The 18,031-nt window shown below is 36.4% G+C and overlaps 1 protein-coding gene across 1 annotated transcript in view; it reads left to right on the top strand.

Moving 5' to 3' along the window:
* KLHL5 (kelch like family member 5) overlaps nt 1-18,031 on the top strand; it is a 75,566-nt gene that overhangs the window by 41,604 nt on the left and 15,931 nt on the right. The window contains exons 6-8 of the mRNA XM_027103157.1: nt 4,179-4,391; nt 13,393-13,579; nt 15,935-16,159. Coding sequence (XP_026958958.1) covers nt 4,179-4,391; nt 13,393-13,579; nt 15,935-16,159 — 625 coding nt within the window. The remainder of the gene's footprint in view (nt 1-4,178; nt 4,392-13,392; nt 13,580-15,934; nt 16,160-18,031) is intronic.

The following is an 18,031-nucleotide window of genomic DNA, read 5'->3' as shown; positions in this document are numbered from 1 at the left end:
ATGTCCCCTGCATCAGCAGGCAGACTCTCAACCACTGCACCACCAGGGAAGCCCTCTCTTAGCTTTTGCTTGTCTGTAAAGGTTTTGATTTCTCTGTCGAATGAGATCCTTGCTGGGTAGGGTAATCTTGGTTGTAGGTTCTTCCCTTTCATCACTTTAAGTATATCATGCCACTCCCTTCTAGCTTATAGAGTTTCTGCTGAGAAATCAGCTGTTACCCTTATGGGAGTTCCCTTGTATGTTATTTGTTGTTTTTCCCTTGCTGCTTTCAATAATTTTTCTTTGTCTTTAATTTCCGTCAATTTGGTTACTATGTGTCTCGGCATGTTTCTCCTTGGGTTTATCCTGCCTGGGACTCGCTGCACTTCCTGGACTTGGGTGGCTATTTCCTTTCCCATGTTAGGGAAGTTTTCGACTATCATCTCTTCAAATATTTTCTCGGGTCCTTTCTCTCTCTCTTTTCCTTCTGGGACCCCTATAATGCAAATGTTGGTGTATTTAGTGTTGTCCCAGAGGTCTCTTAGGCTGTCTTCATTTCTTTTCATTCTTTTCTCTTTATTCTGTTCTGCGGCAGTGAATTCCACCATTCTGTGTTCCAGGTCACTTATCCGTTCTTCTGCCTCAGTTATTCTGCTATTGATTCCTTCTAGTGTATTTTTCATGTCAGTTATTGTATTGTTCATCTCTGTTTGTTTGTTCTTTAATTCTTCTAGGTGTTTGTTCTTTAATTCTTCTAGGTCTTTGTTAAACATTTCTTGCATCTTCTCAGTCTTTGCCTCCATTCTTTTTCCGAGGTCCTGGATCATCTTCACTATCATTATTCTGAATTCTTTTTCTGGAAGATTGCCTATCTTCACTTCTTTTAGTTGTTTTTCTGGGGTTTTTTCTTGTTCCTTCATCTGGAACATAGTCCTCTGCCTTTTCATTTTGTCTGTTTTTCTGTGAATGTTGTTCTCGTTCCACAGGCTGCAAGATTGTAGTTCTTCTTGCTTCTGCTGTCTGCCCTCTGGTGGTTGAAGTTATCTTCCCCCCCAGTCTTTATTCTTCCCTGTAGATTTCTTAGTTTAACTTTTACAGCTCAGGTTCAAATATTTTTTCGAATAAGATAAATATAAATAAAATAAAGGTGGATTTTTTTCCTTTGTAATCATTACATAATTTACGTAATATCTCTTACCTAAGAAGGAGTTTTATTCACATGCAAACATTTGTATGCATTTAGGTCATTGCTGTTCTTTACAGTAGAGGCACAGTTGCTCCTTCAAGGCTTAGATATAAATTAAATTTTAATTAACTCGATGTTTATAAAGCTATTTTCATAGCCAGTTAGTTGTGGTAGTTTTTTTCTCCCCAAGGCCATTATTTGACATTATTCAGTTTCAACAGAGACATGAAATTGAATTCTAATAACAATAAGTAATTTAGAGGCAGGTTGTGTGATTTGAGTTGTTGCTGTGGGAACTGAATCAAAATGTATAGCAAAATTCAGTCTTCAATTTAAATAAATCCCTCAGTAATTTCATGTGCTTGAAAACTATTCCAAAGGAGGAAAGAGCATAATGCTAGCAAGTGTTTGGTAGCATGATAGCTGTTTGTATCGTAAAATGGATTTAAAATATGAAGTAAGCACAATGCCACAGAGTGAAATCAACTGTCACAATTAGCAAATAGTGCACATACTTGGGATGTTCACTCATCCTGCACGAATACAAATAGAAAAGGATGAAAAGTTCCTTCTTGTAATCCTGAAATCTGGAAACTTTTGTTCTTGTTCTGACTGCCACTGAACGTGACCTGGAAGACATCATGTAACTTCTACAAAAAAAAATCTTAAGACTGGTTATGTCATTACAAATATTGAGTGTTATTGTGGATTGATAAAATAAATACAAACATTTGATTTTACAATTTTAAATTTTGTTTCTTGTTCTAGAAAACCTGTAAAAAACATTGAATTTTGCTAAAATACTTGCTTCAAAACCAAATTAATACTTTTGAAAAGCACTTTGTGTTTAACCTTGAGTTCAGTAGTATTTCTATAAGGTATTGAAAAACTCCATTTTCACTTAATACAAATTATACCAGAATGGAATGGGCATTGTTCTGAAATAGATATATCAACAAATAAACTATTAATTAAATGAATATTTATATAATCTTTTTCTCATTGATAAAATGCAATTCCATTTGAAAGTATGGCAAGTGTTGTATAACTGTTGACAGTGCTATACACTATACTTTTGAACAATTAGAAATGTATATTTGATTTCTTCAGAATCTCATCTAACATTATATAATAAATATCTTTCCATTTATCTATGTGGTCTTTGTCCCTAAAATTGTTAATGCCTGAAAAATAGCCAATTGAGTTACAACCCCCTAGAACTGGACATTTAAGCTATTTCCCATTTTTTTACTAGTATAAATAATAATACAAAGAAGCACCATTAGAGAAGCATCAGCTTTTTCTTCCCCCTCTTGTGAATTATTTACTAAGGATTAAACTACTTGTATAACTACGAGTTGAGAGCTTCAACATTTTTATAGCTCTTGCTGTGTATTACCAAATCATTTTATAATGTCGGTATACAATTGAGTAGTACAATTTGCTTGAAGCCATTCCAGCCCTGAGGTTTTATTAAAATATATTTCTGAAAAATGATAATCAGTCATATTAAAATAGATTCATTTGGGCATCTTTAACAAATCATCATGAATTGAGGCAATTGAATGTAGTTAATTATTCATGTATGGTTTTCCTCTTAAGAATTTCTTGGAAAGGAGTGAAATGTCAACCCAAGATATATCTTAGATCAGTACCTAACTTGGGTTACTGGACACTATATGGAAAATACAATTCTCATCTTAATATAGAAGATAATTGTTGATAGTCCTTATCTCCAGCTCTAATGTAAATAGCTTGAGCTATTTTTAAATAGCTCTGATTTAAACAGCCTTAGCTCTTTTTATTAAAACTGTATGCTGAGACAGCCATAGTACGTTAAGAAGCATAAGAAAAACATTAAGGGACAATACTTGTAGCATTTGCGTTTGTATTATAACTGTGTAAGCAGCCCATGCATTAAGACTTGTAACCTTTTACAACAGAAGACTGTTTCTTTTCTCTTTAGATTGTTTAGCATAATAGCCTAGTAAAAGTTATCTAAGGGCATTTTTATCTTCCATTTCAAATTATAAAGAGACTGATTCTAGAATGTAGCCAGAACTGAGTTATCTTCGGTCTAAGACCCTGGAGTCCTAGTGTACTGTAGGTCAACATTTTTGTTTTGGCTGTTTTTCTATGAGACCAAAAGAACTTTGTACATAAATCAGGTAAGAAGAGATTAAAGTTTTCAAATCAGACCTAAAATCCTTGGTGGTCTTATAAATAATATTAAAATACTTTTAAAGGCCGGTTTGGCTCATGGATAGCTCTAAGGACACATTCTCTTCCCAGGCAGTCTGAGAAGACTTCTGTGGTTCAGAATGGTCTTGGGAAATTTAGCCACCCTAGAGGCCATTTCTGGGTAAGAGAAATAACTTCATTCTCACCCAGGTATTTCGCTCCCCTCTTGGCCAAAATCTTCTGCACCACAAATCTAAACTCACTTTTGATGTTAATCATACAAAGTGTCTGTGTCATTTTTTTTTTTGCGGTACGCGGGCCTCTCACCGCTGTGGCCCCTCCCGTTGCGGAGCACAGGCTCCGGACGCGCAGGCCCAGCAGCCACGGCCCACGGGCCCAGCCGCTCTGCGGCATGTGGGATCTTCCCGGACCGGGACACGAACCTGTGTCCCCTGCATCGGCAGGCGGACTCCCAACCACTGCGCCACCAGGGAAGCCCTGTGTCATTTTTTCTATCTTCCTTTGAAAGACTTGCCAGAACTATTCCCTAACTTGAGCAAAGCAATACCTAAAAGTCCCAAATTTATTTTTTAATTGTAATAAATGATACAACACTTTAATTCTACTTACACAGAAATAAGAATTTTAACAACATAATTGCAGTTTAAATGTTATTTTCTGCTGTGTTTTTTCCCTTGCAGGCAATAATACTTTGTAAGGAAGGGCTGAAGTGTAAACTGTGTTTTGGCATCTAATTAAAAAATGTTTAGTTTCTTTTAAACTGTGATGGACAGAAGAAACAATATCAATTATATGCTCTTTTTCCCTCTAGGAACATTTCATGGAAGTAATTCGAAACCAGGAATTTGTGTTATTACCAGCCAGTGAAATTGCAAAGCTCTTGGCCAGTGATGACATGAACATTCCTAGTGAGGAGACAATATTGAATGCACTTCTTACTTGGGTCCGTCATGATTTGGAAGAGAGACGGAAAGATCTCAGTAAACTTTTGGCTTATATTAGGCTACCTCTCCTTGCGCCACAGGTAAACTATTTTTGATTATTTAAAATCAATGTCATAATTTCAACAACAGTAGTTGCTGCAACTTTGAGTAGTCAGCCTTCCACATCTGTGGGCTCCACATCTCAATTTCAGCGAAGTGTAGATTGAAAATACTTTTTTAAAAATTCCAGAAAATTCCAAAATGCAAAACTTGAAGCTGTCCTGTACCAGCAACTATTACATAACATTTGCGTTGCATTTACAACTATTTACATAGCATTTGCATTGTATTTGGTATTGTAGGTAATCCAGAGATGATTTAAAGTACACAGGAGACTGTGTAGATGTTATCTGCAAATACTACATATTTGAGGTGAAATGTTGTATCCACACAAATCCTGGAACCAACCCCGTGTCCCCAGAATACTGAGGGACTACTGTATTCACTTTATGCTAATTATATTAATATGAGCTTATCTATTAATTACATTAATATGAGCTTATTTATTCTATTCAATATGGTTATTTTATATATGTTCCTATGAAATGTTAAGGTGAAAAGTAGCAAAAATAAAATTCTGTTTGTTTTCAACCCAGAAGGTCTGACTATCTAAATTGCATCCATTAAGTAACATTGTTGCTTTGAGGTTAGTAATTTTATTTGACTCAGCTGCAGACCTATCCTAGCAACTGCAGACCTATCCTAGCAACTGAAGAATTAATAAAGCTGCTAATGAAAGAAACACTGGACTCTAGGAACCAGAAAATTTAGATTAATTCATTTGCCACACATTTATTAAGTATCCACTAAATGCTGGATTCTGATGGTATATAAATTAATAACATGTTAATAGTTCTGGCTCTGACATCCTAAAACTCGGTGACTTGGCAAATTCACTTACCTCGGTTTCTTCATCTGTCAAGTGGAGATAACATCCTTTCTATCTCACAGGATTTTTATGAGGATCAGAAAAGTGCTCTGTGAAATAAAATGTGTTATAAATAATTTAGTATAATTATTACCATTATTTTAGAATTGAGATATCTAGTTGGTATATTCAAAGCAATCAGTAACATATTTACATGCGTAGTTTCCCCTTTTTACAGTTTCAGCTGGAATATACAAAAATTTCCTCTGCATATTTTGCTACTTATTTTGAGGCCTTAAATAGAGTCCTTGAAAGTAAAGAAAGAATGAGTTGTTACTGCTTGAGATCAGATTTTTTGTTGTTGTTGTTGTTTAAAGTGCCATGAGTTTAATTTTATTTGTATTTATCTTGAGCATTATATATTATTTCCATCTGTTGTGAGCAAAAGTTACTGTTTGTTCTCTACCTTATAGAAACAAAAATCAGTGCTGATGCTTTATAAGAAAGACCTCTCTTTACAGATAGAATATTGTTTGAATTCATAGGAGTGAAACTACACGAACTGGTGACAATTCAGGAACAATAACATCATAAAACATTTCTCTTAAAATCAGATTTAAAGATGAGAGGACTATTTTTGCTGATATACAACAGAATTTTTTTCTTATCCTTTTCTAAATGAAAGAAAATAAAATCTGAAAAATCCTAGTGGACTTTGAAAAGAATCTGTGCAATTAAGTAACCTGACAATTTACTTCCATCCTGTAGCTTCAAATATTTATGATACTATATTTGCATGACTCTAAGAGATCTTTAAATTTTCTTTTATCCAGGATACTGCTGATAATCATAGCCATAAGATCTTAGAGTTGAAAGGCACTTTGGAGAACATTTAGTCTAACACCTGTTGTACAAATGAAGTAACAGACCAAAAAAGTAAAACCATATGCGCAAAATCGCAAAGTGATTGCATAAATCCCTTCTGCGTTTTAGTTTTCTTTGGCTTTGATACTTGGCTAACATCATATATTAGAGTTATGAAACAGAGGTAGGACTTGAACCCAAATAAAGTTCTATGCCTTTTCCACTGAACTATTCTGCCTTTTGAATGTACTTTGTGTAAATTTGCGAGGTGGGGGGAGGGACATCAGGTGGAGGAAGAAATAGATTAAAAAATAAATCGGGGCTTCTCTGGTGGCGCAGTGGTTGAGAGTCTGCCTGCCGATGCAGGGGACACGGGTTCGTGCCCCAGTCCGGGAAGATCCCACATGCCGCGGAGCGGCTGGGCCCGTGAGCCATGGCTGCTGAGCCTGCACATCCAGAGCCTGTGCTCCGCAACGGGAGAGGCCACAACAGTGAGAGGCCCGCGTACCACAAAAAAATAAAAAAATAAAAAATAAATAAATCAGTAATTACAATATAATGAGATGAAGGCTGTGATCTATACATAAACATGGTATTATGAAAATAATTGGAGTGGCCCACCCAGACCGATGGTCGGGAAGCTAGGAGAACCTCTGAAGTGTCAGTCAGTTTGCAGGCTGAGTTCGCCACCCAAAAGAATGGGCATAATAGCCCAAGGAAGAAAGGGTTCTAGTTATAGAGCCATGAGCAAATTCGTGTTCTGGAATTTGAAGATAGCTTGCATGGCTAGAGTACAGAAATAAAAGGGCAATGTTGAGAGATGAGTCTGGAGAGGTAAACAGACCGGATCGTGAAGGAACTCAGTCATGCCAAGGTGTTTGGATTTTATCCTAAAAGCAGTGAGGAAGCACTAAAGGGTTTTAAGTAGGGAATGGCATAATTATCCTTTTAGTTTAGAAAGATCCTATAACTGCATTGCAGAGAATGGATGGGAGGAGTCAAAGTAGAAATACACTAGGAAGGCTATTGGATTCAGACCAGTGAATTAATCACTTTCTGGAAGTGGAGGTAGAGAAATTAATTACCAGAATCAAGAGCTATTTAGAAGGTAGAATTGATGCAACTTAATGACCAACTGAATGGTGTGGGGTAAAAAAGAAAAAAAAAAGAAGGGTCCAGAATAATTCTGATTTGTGCAACTAGGTTGATGAAGGTGCTGTTGATTAAGACAGAATACAGGATGAAGAGCTGATTTTGAAGGTGGGGAAGAAAGTAGAAGAACCATGTTCCCAGAGCTTCTCGACACCTTGAATCCTCTTAGAGTCTAAGAAGTTTTGAAAACTACTTATTTATGTTGTTGAAGCCAAGGGGAAGAGAGTGACACTGATCAAAGAGAACATGAGGGTACTAGGGGTGGAACCCTAAGAATTACTAATATTTAGTGGTAGTCCCAAAGCTGCCTAAATACCTGTAGTACCATTAAAAAGAGATTGCAAGTTCTAGAAGGAGGAAATTTTTTTTGCAGGGGGGCTGCATTGGGTCTCCTTTGCCACGTGGACTTTCTTTAGTTGTGGCGAGAGGGGGCTACTTTTCGTTGCAGTGCATGGGCTTCTCATTGCGGTGGCTTCTGCTGTTGCAGAGCACGGGCTTTAGGCCCGCAGGCTTCAGTAGTTGTGGCTCACGGGCTCTAGAGCGCAGGCTCAGTAGTTGTGGCGCACGGGCTTAGTTGCTCCGCGGCATGTGAGATTTTCCCAGACCAGGGATCGAACCCGTGTCCCCTGCATTGACAGGCGGATTCTTAACCACTGCACCACCAGGGAAGGAGGAAATTTTAACATCATCAGATGCTACAGAGAAGACAGATAAGGATGGAAAAACCACTGGATTAGCCCAATGGTTCTCAAAGTGTGATCCCCAACTATAGGATCAGCACCACATGGGTAATTGTTTAAAATGAAAATTATTAGGCCCCCAGTCTACACCTACTGAATCTGAAACTCTGGGGGTGGTTATTAAAACACAAGCCAGCTGTATTTTAATAAGCCCTCAGGTGCATCTGATGCCCACTCAAGTTTGAGAACCACTGTCTTAGCTTGATGAGTAGCTGTGATGGAAGCCACATTGCTCTGTATAATTTAAACAAGTTAATAACACCTCTTGGAGCACTGTTTTTCTTTTCTGCAGTGGTAATACTCTGTTGCACCATCATGGCATTTAGAGATACTAGCAGGGTTTTTTTTTTCTCCCTTGCTAAAAGTAAAGGGCAAGTTTGCAGACTTAGAGTTGTCAAGTGATGAAGTATTGAAGTAGACTCTGAAATCATCAAGAAAATGTTGGATTGTATTCTGAATGTTTTATTTTAAAAGAGAGGAAAAGGATGAAGTTGCTAAGATCTTAAAAGTTCTCATCACACACCAAAAAATTGTAACTCTGTGGGGGTGGATGTTAACTAGACTTATTGTGGTGATCATTTTCATATATATATATATATATATATATATATATATATATATATATATCTCAAATCATTATGTTGTACACCTGAAACTAATATGTTCTCTGTCAATTATATTTCAATAAAAAACAAAAGTGAAAAATGAAAACAAAAGAAGTCTAGTGCCTATCAAATAAATGACTAATTTTTTTAATTGACATTAGATCCAGTTACCTAATGAGTTTATTTTTGTGAAATAATTCCTTTTTCAATGAGGTTTTACCCTACTCCGTTGATAAGAAACATTCTATTTACCCTAACTAGAAAGAGTTCAACTGACATATAGTAATTTTATTGTAGTGTCTCCTTAAAATGATATAAGAAATCATATATATCATTGTAATCCTCATCCAAATGATCATTTTAGTGTGGCTTTTTTTTTAAACTCTGAATAATCCAGAAGACAAGTGTGTGTGTAGTTTTATTTTACCTTCGAAAGCATTTCAGACTTTTCTGTTTGATCCCATTTTAAATAATGTGCATAGAAATACAGTTGGCCCTCGAACAGCATGGGGATTAATCTGTGTATAACGTATAACCTCCATATCTGAGGTTCCTCTATATCTGTGGATTCAACCAGTGGACTGTGTAATACCGTGGTATTTACTACTGAAAAATATCTGTGTATAAGTGGACCTGTGTGTTTTGTATCCACGTTGTTCAAGGGTCAACTGCATTAGGACATTATTTTAAAGATTTTGGCACCTAAATTCTTAAAGTTCCCAATGGTTACCCTGTATTACAAGTGTCTTGGTCTCCACTATTCTGTTCTCAATTCTCATTATTGTTTTTTACTAAAATTCAGAAATATAAAACGAGTCAGTATTTATATTTAGTATTTTATTTTACAAGTTTTGTAAAAACTTTTTTTGCAAGTTTGTAAAAAAAAAACTTCTTTTAAAGGCTGTAGAGTTCATAAATCATTCACATTCTGTTTTTCACTCAGTAGTAGTTGAAGGGACAGTTTTAGTGAAATAGTCGTATAGTGAACAAGTATGTGAGTGAAGATAAAAATTTACAAATGGAAAATGTTTCTTCTATTTTCTAAACGTTTCCATTTTAATAATTTGCCATTCTTTTATGGCAGAGAAGGTACATAGTATTCACCTAAAATGAAGAGTATATGAGAGTCTGTATTTTGTAGTGCTTTATCAGTACCTTCTGAATGATTTTCCAAATGATATCTGGTACCTTCGATTTGATTAATCTGATACTTAGATTAATGGATGCATATTTCCTTCCATTATTTCATCTCTCTACTTAAATATAATTAATTCCATTTGTTCAAAAATTATAGATAATGTCAGCATGCTAAGAAATATATTTTGCTTCATATTGCAGTAACTATTGAGTCTCACAAGACTTTACTTTCTATAATTTTTTCACATTTTTTTTTCAAAGGACTAAAGCAATTATATATAACCGAAGTAATATAAACACTAAGATTAATCTAAATGAACCAACTCAATGCATATTCATTAATGGCTTCTCCAGCAAGTATAACTATATTTTGTATGCACAGAATAATATAGAATAATTAATACCAGAATTTATACTCTGGCTTAGGTCCTGAGACTTAGGTCTTAATTTGGCTTTTTTGCCTTTAGCATGCTGTTCTCAGTTTCCAAATGCCACAAACTATTTTACAGTGACTTTTGTTAGAGACTCTTCCTTCTCTTCCATTATCAAAATATGAACATACCCTCAACATTATTAGCCATTAAGGCAATGCAAAGTAAAACTGCATTTCCCACCCACTCAAGTGGCTAAAAAGAGAAGATAGTAATAATTGTTGGTGAGAATGTGGAGAAACAGGAACGCTCATAGATTGCTGGTGTGAATATAAATAGTGCAGCCACCTTAGAAAACAGTTTGACACTTTCTTAAAAAGTTAGCATAAGTTTATGACATGACCCAGCAATTCTACTCCTAGGTATATACCCAAGAGAAATGAAAACATATATCCACATAAAGACTTGCACACAAAATGTTCTTAGCAGCTTTATTCCTAATAGCCCAAAACTGGAAACAATATAAGTGTCCATCAACTGGTGAATGGATAGACAAAATGTGATGTATCCATACAATGAATTATTATTCAACAGTAAAAAGAAATGAAGTAGTGATACATGCTACACATTGATTAACCTCAAAAACATGCTAAATGAAAAAAGCAAGATACAAGAGACCGCATATTGTATGATTCTCTTTATACGAAACATCTAAGGGCAAATCTACAGAGACAGATTAGTGCTTGGAAGAGGAGATAGGAACAGAGATTAACAGTAAACAGACATGCGGGATCTAATCAGGGTAATGAAAATGTTCCAAAACTGTTTTATGATAATGGTTGCGCAACTTGGTAAATTTACTGAAAATCATTGAATTGTATACTTGAAATGGTGAATTATAAAATATATAAAGTATACCTTATATTATCAAATACAATCCTACAGTGTATCAAAAGGATAATACACTATGACCAGGAAGGTCTTTTTCTAGGAATACAAGAATGGTTGAGAATTAGGAAATCTGTCAAGGTAATTATATCAGTAACTTCAAGGAGAAAAAGCCTAATAATCATATTAATAGATGTATAAAAGATACTGGAAAAAATTAGCAACCATTCTTAATTTTAAAACTCTAACATAAAATAGGGAGAGAAGAAAACAACCTATCTATAATAAAGATGGATTACTAAATGCTACAGTAACTATTATCTTAAATAGTGAAACACTAAAAACATATCAATTTAAACCAGAAAAATGGATACTCTATATCACCGTAATTATTTAACATTGCTTTGAAGGTTTTAGCAACTACAATAATAAAATAAAAATGAAATAATTGGCATACATATTAGAAAAAGATGTAACTATCCCTGTTTGGTGATTATTATGATTATATGCCTAATAGCTAGAGTTTGACAAGGGAATGTGGTAAAGTTGTAGGTTATGATACAAGTATACAATGACAAAAGATATGTAAAGTGGAAATTCAAAAATCTATTTCCAATAGCAATAAAAATAATTTTTAAAATATATTTAATATATTATTTAATACATTTAATATAAAATGAACATATTTAATTTAAAAAGGCATAATAGTACCTATATAAAGAAAGCTATAAACAGTGGAAAGGCATCTTGAACAAAAAGACTTAGCATCATAAAAATGTAAATTCTCCCAAAATCAATAAATTGAATGCAGTTCATATTAGAATGCCAACAGGATCAAGATGGCAAAGGGGAATTAGATAAATCTGTCTTAAGTTTATATGGAAAGTAAAGACTCAAAAATAGTCAAGGGCTTCCCTGGTGGCGCAGTGGTTGAGAGTCTGCCTGCCGATGCAGGGGACACGGGTTCGTGCCCCGGTCCGGGAAGATCCCACATGCCGCAGAGCGGCTGGGCCCGTGAGCCGTGGCCGCTGAACCTGCGCGTCCGGAACCTGTGCTCCGCAACGGGAGAGGTCACAACAGTGAGAGGCCTGCATACCGCAAAAAAAAAAAAAAAAATAGCCAAGAAAACTGGGAAAATGAATAGTGAGGGTAGATTTATATCATATAAGCAGGAAATGCCATATAGATGCTGTAATAAAATATAGTATTAGAAAAGGAATAGACAAATAGATTAGAGGATTAAAGAGCAGATCTCATATATCCTGAGACTATTTATGACCAAGGTTCAATTCAGTTGGAAATGGAGGGAATTATTTAGTAAGTGGTGCCAGTACAGAACTAGCTATTCATTTGGAAGAAAAAATATTTCTCAACTCATCTCCTGTTTAAAAATTAATTTCATATGGCTCAGTATCCTAAATGAAAGAAATAAGGCAATAAAGGGGCAGGGAGGGGGATGGAGAACCAAGTACAAAAAAAAAAGTAATTTTTTAAAAGGCAGGGTATGACCATATTTATGCATTTACATAAAATTACATAGGTAAAAAAGTAGGATTCAGTGAAGTACAAGGAATTTTAATTCATTTAGAATAAATCACCATTTGGAGTTCTTTGCTGCTCAAAAAAATTGGCAAGTTTTGTTTTTGCTGTTGGTTGCTGGTTGAACATTCTTTAGAGAGGTCAGATAAATGCAGTCTAATTAGTCAACTCCTACTTATTATTCTTCAGTTAAAACTATTTCTAACTTAAAGAGTAAAATGATTTATTTTAGACAATCTGGAAAATATAGAAACATACAAAGAAAGATTATTTAAAACACCACTTTCCCCACTACCCAGAGATAAGCACTATTAAGATTTTAAAGCATACCACTTCTCCTCAGTTTCTGTTTTTCAATGAAATGTAAATTTTGTAAATGTTGAATATTTTTGTTAAAAATAGATGTCCAGACTTGGATTTTTTTTAACTTTTCACTTTATCTTATTTTTTAATTTTTAAAATTTATTTATTTTAATTTTTTTGGCCGTATTGGGTCTTAGTTGCGGCACACAGGATCTTCATTGAGGCATGCAGGATCTTTCCTTGTGGTGCGCAGGCTTCTCTGTAGTTGTGTCGCGTGGGCTCCAAGGTACGTGGGCTCTGTAGTTTGCGGCATGCAGGCTCTCTAGTTGAGGCTCACACAAGCTCAGTAGTTGTGGCACGTGGGCTTAGTTGCCCCACGGCATATGGGATCTTAGTTCCCTGACCAGAAATTGAACCTACGTTCCCTACATTGGAAGGCAGATTCTTTACCACTGGACCACCAGGAAAGTCCCTTGGATTTTTTTTTTAATGAGATCATTTCCATTTGTGAACTAGTTTATTCTTTCAGCCTTACTATTTTCTTGGGCATTCAATACACATACTATTTCTTCTAGTTCCTAGCAGACATGGAAAATAATGCACTTTTTCGAGATGATATACAATGTCAGAAACTAATTATGGAAGCAATGAAGTATCACCTACTACCAGAGAGACGGCCCATGTTACAGAGTCCTCGGACAAAACCTAGGAAGTCAACTGTTGGTACATTATTTGCAGTTGGAGGAATGGATTCAACAAAAGGTATTAAATAATCTTTTATTGGAAGGAATGGAAAAATGAATATTTTTAAAATTTTTATTGAAGTATAGTTGATTTACAATGTTATGTTAGTTTCAGGTATACAGCAGAGTGATTCATCTATACATATACATATATCCACTCCTTTTATAGATTCTTTTCCCATATAGAGAAAAGAGTAATACTCGTTACAGAGTATTGAGTAGAGTTCCCTGTGCTATACAGTAGGTCCTTACTAGTTATCTATTTTATATATAATAGTGTGTATGTATCAATCCCAATCTCCCAATTTATCCCTCTCCCCTTTTCACCCTGTTAACCATAAGATTGTTTTCTACATCTGTAACTCTGTTTCTGTTTTGTAAGTTCATTTGTACCATTTTTGAAGATTCCACATATAAGTGATGTCATACAATATTTGTCTTTCTCTGTCTGACTTACTTTACTCAGTATGACAATCTCTAGGTCCATCCATGTTGCTGCAGATGGCATTATTTCGTTCTTTTTTATGGCTGAGTAGTATTCCGTTGTATGTATGTACCACATCATCTTTTTTTTTTTTTTTTTTTTTTTTTGCGGTACATGCGCCTCTCACTGTTGTGGCCTATCCCGTTGCGGAGCACAGGCTCTGGAAGCATAGGCTCAGCGGCCACGGCTCACGGGCCCAGCCGCTCCGCAGCATGTGGGATCTTCCCAGACCGGGGCACGAACCCGTGTCCCCCACATCAGCAGGTGGACTCTCAACCACTGTGCCACCAGGGAAGCCTGCGGTGGCTTCTCTTGTTGCGGAGCACGGGCTCTAGGCACACAGGCTTCAGTAGTTGCAGCACGCAGGCTCAGTAGTTGTGTCTCATGGGCTCTAGAGTGCAGGCTCTGTAGTTGTGGCACACGGGCTTAGTTGCTCCACGGCATGTGGAATCTTCCCAGACCAGGGCTCGAACCCGTGTCCCCTGCATTGGCAGGCGGATTCTTAACGACTGCGCCACCACGGAAGTCCTCAAAAATGTTTTTGAACAGCTACTGTATACAGTGGAGTCTATTATATGCCACTGAGAATGCAAAGATGGAAAAAGACTTGGTATTTATTGCAAATAACTTAAAATTTTTGTAAAGTAAATAAAAAATAAAACTCAAATATATAAGAAAAATATATTTTATATATATGCATATATTTACACACACACATATATATAAACCTTCAAAGGTTTCTTGCCATATATGTATATGGCAAAACTATAAATTTTAGGAGATATCAATAGCATCTGTGCTCTGGTGACCTAATTGTAGCAAATACTTTAGAATAAATGTTTGTCTTGATTGTAATTTTGTAAGAATAGCACTGATAGCATGTTGTATTAGAAGCTTAGAAGACAGAAGTAAAGTAGATACTAATTGAACTCTTCATACCTGGGGGTTGGGTGTTTGTTTGTTTTAGAGGAGTGGGTCTTTTTTTTTCTTAATTCCACTATTCTTACCTCATAAAGAGAACAGAAGAGTTCCTCGGCTCTTCTAATTCTTGAAAAAAATGTAGACACTGTCCAGCAGTTATTCCCTAAACTTTCCACTCTCACAGCTCCCAAAGCACTTGATGTACACTTATGCTCTTGTCTTTTTCCTGGTTGCAGTGGAGTGTGTATCCTCTCCCTCCTCCTATCAAAGCCCCTCCCCTGTGCCCTGATACTGCCCTTTCCTGCCTCTTCAGGAACCTCCCACCATTAATGAGGATCCCTTCATCTCCTGTATTTTCATCTTCCTTCCCCACAACTCGATCCTTCCCATTGACTCAAGTTTTTCTACTTTTAAAAGCAAAACAAAACGAAACCTCCCTCCACTGAGTAATTCTTATCTCTCTCTTCCTTTTTGTAGCCAGACTTCTTAGAGGAATCGTCTATGCTCACTGTCTCCATTTCCTCACCTCTCAATCATGTCTCAACTGCTCAAACAAGGGACCCTGCCTAAAGTCATCAGTGACCTCCATGCAGCTAAATCCAGTCATACTTTTTAGTCTTCATCTTGCTTGATACTCTCAGCAGCTATACACTTTTTTACTTTGGCTTCCACGGTGCTAAACTACCCTGCTTTCCTCCCACTTCTGGCTGTTGCTACTCAGCCCCCTTTTACAGATAATCCTTTCTCATTTGACCTCTTAGTACCAGAGCCAGGTGTACTCTGGTACTAGAGAATAGTAGGAGATGAGGACAGAGATACAAGCAAGGACGAGCTCATGCAGGGGCTTATTGTAATTTATTAAATGTATTACTGTCACTGCTAACAATATACTTTTGTATGTCTAATTTCATAAAACACTCAAGCATGGTGAGCTTTTTATTTGCCTAACTTCTATCTATCACTATTAAGGAGCAACAAGCATTGAAAAATATGATCTCCGTACAAATATGTGGACTCCTGTAGCCAATATGAATGGGAGGAGGCTGCAGTTCGGCGTTGCAGTGTTAGATGACAAACTGTATGTGGTTGGAGGAAGAGATGGACTGAAGACTTTGAATACTGTAGAATGCTACAACCCCAAAACAAAAACTTGGAGTGTGATGCCTCCTATGTCTACACATAGGCATGGCCTTGGTAAGCATAACTGCAGATTCATTCATAAGATCATACCCTAGGCTTGCATGGCATTTTCACATTCTTTACCAGGCAGAAGAGCAGTGTGGCAGCTGCTGGGCCGACAGCAGTCACCAAGCGTTCCTGCACATGCTCCCTGTCAGAAGCAGAAGCAGAAGCAGAGAAAACAAGCCTGTACATAAATGTATATTGTGCAACCAGCACAAGTGAAAACATGAATATTTAAGAATTGTGGTGTACCATGATGGACTGACAAGCCACCTTTTGACATGTGGGTTCTATGTTGACAATTAGTGTTATCTAACCTAATTGAAATGCATACTTACTTAAAAACCTTTAGCATTATTGTTTTTCAACTATATCCCTTAGTTTTTAAGCAGAAATGAGTACGATGCAGAAAAATTTTGAGGTGGCACAGAGAATGTAATGATAGAGGCTTTTTTTTCTTTAATTCAGTAATTCACTGAGCAGATATTGATTAGTGTGTGCTATATGCCATGCTCTGTGTTCTGTAGGTATACAAAGATGAGAAAGATGAGGCTTGCAATGTATGTGTATCGTCCAGATTTTGCTGCACAACAAGCCACTTCAAAACTTGGAGGCTTAAACCAAGAACCATTTATTTAGCTCATGGACCTGTGTATCAGCTGGGCAGTTCTTCTGGTCTGGACTGTCTTAGAAGATTTCTGCTGGGTTTTCTCATGAATCTAGGTTGGGCAGGCAGGCTGGTTGGCTGGTTGATCTAGAATGGCCTCACTCACGTGGGTACTGGTAGACAGGCTGTCAGCCTGGGCAGCAGAGGCAACTGGGCCATATGATGCTAGTCATTCAGGCTAGACCAGGCTTCTGCAAATGTTGGCAGTCACAGGGTTTCAAAAGCAGGAAGAGAAGGCATGCTCCAATGCACAAACACTTTTCAAGCTTCTGCTTGCCTCATGTTTGCTAACATCCCATTGGCCAAAACAAGTCACATGGCCAAGCCCAGATTCAAAGGATAGAGAAATAGACTCCTCCTCTTGATGGGAGGACCTACAAGAATCACATTGAAAATAAGCATGTATTCTGGGAAAGGAAGAATATGTGACCTTATCGTCAATTTATCACAATTTGGAAAATGTTTAAAATAGTTGAAATAAAGAATTTGATAGGTTATCATAAAAGATGAGTTAAAAGATGAATGAGTAGCAGTGAAAGGATAGTTGAGTTTGGATAGCATAGGTTTCTACTATACTCAATTTATTAATACTGAGCACCTCAGTAGAGGTTGCCCAAAAGGCCAATGAAAAATATCTAGGCATGAAGATTGGTATGGTAGTGGATACAGCAAAAAATCAAAGAGACAAGGGTTTCTACTAGTTGCATTTAGGTTTCAATGAAAGATGATCTTAAATTCCAAGTTAGGTAAGTGAGTAAAACCAGACAGTGGGGCTAAGGTACTGAGAGAAGAGCTTAAAATTAACTATATGAAATTTAACAAAGAAAACCATAACACATTACTCTTGAGTCCATAAAATCAACTATTATGTAGGCACAGAACGGGAAGATATATCTTAAAAGCAACATGAACAGGACTTACAAATTTGTGTTGACCATAAAATCCAGGGTCAAAAGTGTGATTCAATTGCAAACTTTCCCCTACTATGGGGAAAAGAAAATCAATTCTAACTTAAGATAAATCTTATAGATATATTATTACATAGAATGAGAATGCCCATGATCCAGCTATGTCTTGTGCAGATGTGATTGTGCATGGAATACTATCATTAGTTCTAGGTACCATACAAAAGACTTTATTGAACTGCAGCAAGTTCAGAGGAGAATGATCATATCACTCAAAGTGTCTTCTTTAAACCTTTATTTCCATTTTTGTGT

This window comes from Aethalodelphis obliquidens, unplaced genomic scaffold (genome assembly GCF_003676395.1).
Source record: "Aethalodelphis obliquidens isolate GAN/ISIS:26980383/991018 unplaced genomic scaffold, ASM367639v1 scaffold6, whole genome shotgun sequence".
Taxonomy (NCBI): Eukaryota; Metazoa; Chordata; class Mammalia; order Artiodactyla; family Delphinidae; genus Aethalodelphis; species Aethalodelphis obliquidens.
The sequence above is the reverse complement of the archived record's forward strand: the minus strand, read 5'-3'. Positions and strand labels throughout refer to the sequence as shown.